A 4,150-nucleotide genomic window follows, 5' to 3' on the forward strand; every position below is an offset into this window, starting at 1 on the left:
TTCAAGAGTTCACGATCTCCACGCCGGTAATGACTAATACGTGTGTAGGGTTAGAGAAGGTAGTTAGTTAGGTCAAATCTATATTTACCCCGTCATTCCTAAATTGTTCCCCATATAGTTTTTCGCCTGAATACGACATTGTTCTCTATTGTTCAGTGCAAACATCCGATTAAAAAAATATAGTTCAATGTATATATCAAATGCGAGTCAGTTTTTTTGTATATCTGACATAGTTTAGCTTATATTTATGCAAGAGTTTATTTCACATCTTAAATTCGTGACCTTCTGGTGACATGTTACGTGTATAAAAAAGTAGAAGGAAACCACATATTTTTTGTGGCACTACTGAAATATAACTTTTTTCCCATCAAAGCATGCCGATCGACTTGATCGGTCAAATTTACCGACTCAAAAATTGACCAAGTCGGATGAAATAAGAAGAAACCGACTGAATTCGATTTGTTTTTAGCGTCAAAAACCTGGAAAACAAAAAAATCGATTGATAATTTTAATCGGGAAATAGTTTTATGATAAAATAATCTATGGTCAACTTATTTAAAAATATTTACCGAATTATCGATCAACTCTATCGGCTTTTAAAATTATTTTACTTGCCGATTAACGAACGGAGTTAGTCGATTTTTAGCGACCAAGTCAGTCGTTTTTTGTACCGACCAGTTTCTTTTCGACCCACCCAATTCGGTCGGTAATCATTTAAAACCGATCGCGTCAGTCATTTTTTTGACTCGACAAGGCCCTATTTTTAGTTTTGTTTTTTTTGTTGTGTGTGTGTGGGGGGTGGGGGGTGGGGGGGGGGGTTGGGTTTAAAACAACAACAACATACCCAGTGTAATCCCACAAAGTAGGGTCTGGAGAGGATAGAGTGTGCGCAGACCTTACCTCTACCATGGAGCTAGAGAGACTGTTTTTGAAAGACCTTCGACTCAAAGAAAAGCAACCCCATCAATATGGAGAGGGTTGGATTTTAAAATAGACAACGGAGCTTGTAAGCCATCTATAAATTCTTTTGTGGTTCATCCAAAGTTTTTTCTCAGGCTATCTGCAAAAAACATATGAAGATGAAGAATTTTTCACTCTTACTTCTCAGTCTCACACTTCTTTTTATTTCTGCTTGTTCACAAAATATACAGCAAATGCAATATGTTGTTAGATGGCCAGAAACCTACTGTAATAAAGATACCACCAAAGTGGTATGTAATCAAATTCCTCTGAAATTCACTTTGGTTGGTTTTTGGGGAACAGATTCCAATGCACAAATTCTCAAAAACTGCAAAGATACAGGAGAACAAGATTGGAACAAAGTGGTACGGTTTTTATTAACACCAATTCTATACTTAAATTAAGTATCCGTCATTTTCTTGTTCTTTAATTTCTCTAACTTTCATCCTCTAAAATGAAGTCCCAAATTTTACATTAGTGTAGAAATTTGATTCTCATATCCTGTTGGAAATCAATGATTTTCGACGAAAGGTCATCGGAAACAGTATCCGACGAGCTGGATTTAATTGAAGTTTTAGTGAAAATACACGTATTTCTAGTATGTTGAATTGTTGTATAATCTGGAAAGGACAAATATAGTTTTTGACCATCTCGTATAAAAGATTAATTTTTTGAAATAGTATTGTTGTTACATTTTCTTACATAGCTCATACATGTTTGATTGTATGATAACCTTATCTAAAAGATTAAATTGTTAGATAGAATATATTTTTATTTAATTACAACTTCAATGCACCCGCTCATGTGCGGGTCTGATCATGGATATTCTTTTTTTTTTTTTTCTTATAATGGATGGTAATGAGATTTGGACCCTGAATCACTACAGGCTTTGGGGTATCACGTTGAATTGCGTGATCATCTCCTCATCTATAAGCTAAAGTTGTCGGAGATATCATACTGTTATTTTGTTCATTTCATTATATCTTCGACAATATTAAAAAAGTAACAAGCATTCACGAAGCATGCACATTTATTAAAGGGGGTCAACTAAATCATCTTTGCCAGAAAATTATATTTTATATATACATAAATTTCTATCTTGTCGATAAATTTCTGACTATGTCGCTGCTAACAAGATAACTCCAATTTTGTGTGTCACAGTTTGATACCACAATGGTAAATAAACTCAACCCATTTTGGCCATCTCTCACTAAACAAGACCCCAAAGATATGTGGAAGGAAGCTTGGAAAACATATGGAACATGCACAATACAAAGGTTCAAAGGTCCAACACAATATTTCAACGGGGCTGCAAGAGTGGCTGGAGAAATTAAAGATTTATTACAAGATCACTTGATAAAATCAGATGGAATTGTCCCTTGTGACTCTGCTGTTTACAAAAATGTTGAAATCTTGAACTCATTCAAGCAAGTTTCAAAAAATAAAGAAGTTTCCTTCACTTGCACAAACATTAACAACACCCATGCTTACTTGAATCAAGTTACATTTTGCCTGACAAATGATGCAAAACATTTTACAAATTGTCCAACTTCTGTCATTAGCAGACGTTGTTCTGTTGAAAACATTATTGTTCCTCGTCCTTCACCTCCTGCTCGAGCTTCATCCCTGCAGGTACGTGCTCTCTTTGAGTTTAATTAAGTTATACGCATTGATTTTGTGAAAAGATTAAAAAATTGATTGGTAGTCTGCTATAAACCCTAAAGTTATCTGCTATCACATTTATTGTCAGTGTACATAACTTAAAATTAAATCTAATCTTTATCACAATCTATTTGATCGAATTGCTTTACAAATGCTATATAAGAAACAAAAATTTTAAATTCTATATACCGAGGACATGACCTTAGATATGATGATATGGTGATCGAGGATTAGGATAGAAGTTTAGTACGTAATTGAGTTCCAGTAGCATTAGTACTAGACTCCTAGTTTTTTGTCATTCGATTTCTATTACTACCTGTTGTTTCTTTTCTTGTGTTATCACATTATTTTGTTGTTATTATTGTTTTGTATTATTTGCTATGTCGGCTTTATTTTTATTTTTTGAAAAGTTGCTCTATAGTAAGTTACTTGAGTTGAGGGTCTTTCGAAAACAACCTCTTTACCCCACAAGGTAAGGATAAGATCTGCGTACAGTCTATCTTCCCCAGACTTCTCAGGCCTCACTTGTGAGATTAAGTTGACATGTTATTGTTGTTGTTGATGATGTAAAAAACTATATTATCAGATCGCGTGATGGATGAATAGAAAATAATTTATTACTGACCATAATATATTAGATCAATAACCTAAAAATAATACAATATAATTTGCTATAGTAGATTAAAAAGTAGTCATGGATAACATACTTGTTACTCCCGCCGTTTCAATTTGATCGGCTTGATTACGAATATTAGGGTCAAACTAACTAACGCTCGGTGTGAATTTCGATATAAATTTTTTGATTTTTTTGAAATAAAATTTATATATTTAGAAACTACATAAAAAGTACTATAAGTCACAAGTATTTAGAAGGTATTGAAAAAAATTACGATCAAAGAAAATATTCTTTGACTGTCCAAATTATTTGTAACTAGGACAAACAAATTGAAACACAAGGAGTATGAATTAAGTTTTTCAAGCTTTTTTAAAATAAAATTTTTATATTTGAAAAATAATTTAAACTCCTTCACAGAGGTTTCAACTTTCCATATTAAACTAAGCTGTGTTGTGTTGTGTTTTTTTTTTTTTTTTTTTGTGCAGACTCTTCAAAGGACTGCAGAAAAGCTTCGACCCAATAGCATATGGGAGAGCCTTCGTCAACTAATTTAATTTGACAGCTTGTGAAGCTTTTGGAAGAAAGTTTTGAGTAATAGAAAGATGAATAATATCTCAGTTGTGACTATGATGTGTATTGAATAAATGAAGCAAATAAAGTGATCATCTTTCCATTTTATTTGATTCTTTGTCGAACAAACCATATCTTATTAAAACATCAGAGCAAAAAGAAATATTGCTACGGGAGTCCAAGCCAAAGGAAAAAGAGAACACACACTCAAAGTATAGACAGATCAATTTAATGTAGCATCGCTTTTACCACTAGACCGAAGATCATAACCCTTTAGTTAAAACTGTTATTGAAGTATATGAGAATCATGACTAGAAATGGAGGTTTTTTACATTGACATTA

At 32.9% G+C, this 4,150-nt stretch overlaps 1 protein-coding gene across 1 annotated transcript; it reads left to right on the forward strand.

Annotated features, from left to right (window-relative positions):
* The first annotated feature begins 1,033 nt into the window (after positions 1-1,033).
* On the forward strand, positions 1,034-3,916 carry LOC132602840 (ribonuclease S-4-like). Its single transcript, XM_060315626.1, has 3 exons — positions 1,034-1,325; positions 2,122-2,592; positions 3,724-3,916. Exons 1-3 carry the CDS (start codon positions 1,074-1,076, stop codon positions 3,790-3,792), a joined length of 792 nt encoding a protein of 263 aa, XP_060171609.1. The 5' UTR covers positions 1,034-1,073; the 3' UTR covers positions 3,793-3,916.
* The last annotated feature ends 234 nt before the right edge of the window (positions 3,917-4,150 follow it).

The sequence above is a fragment of the Lycium barbarum genome, chromosome 7 (assembly GCF_019175385.1).
Source record: "Lycium barbarum isolate Lr01 chromosome 7, ASM1917538v2, whole genome shotgun sequence".
In the NCBI taxonomy this organism is placed as follows: domain Eukaryota; kingdom Viridiplantae; phylum Streptophyta; class Magnoliopsida; order Solanales; family Solanaceae; genus Lycium; species Lycium barbarum.

What these genes read in the sequence shown, in the direction of transcription:
- LOC132602840 (XM_060315626.1), top strand. Translation starts at nt 1,074, where the DNA reads ATGAAGATGAAGAATTTTTCACTCTTACTTCTCAGTCTCACACTTCTT. An exon ending in AACAAGATTGGAACAAAGTG is followed by an intron (nt 1,326 to 2,121) that starts GTACGGTTTTTA and finishes TGTGTGTCACAG; the next exon opens with TTTGATACCACAATGGTAAA. An exon ending in CTCGAGCTTCATCCCTGCAG is followed by an intron (nt 2,593 to 3,723) that starts GTACGTGCTCTC and finishes TTTTTTGTGCAG; the next exon opens with ACTCTTCAAAGGACTGCAGA.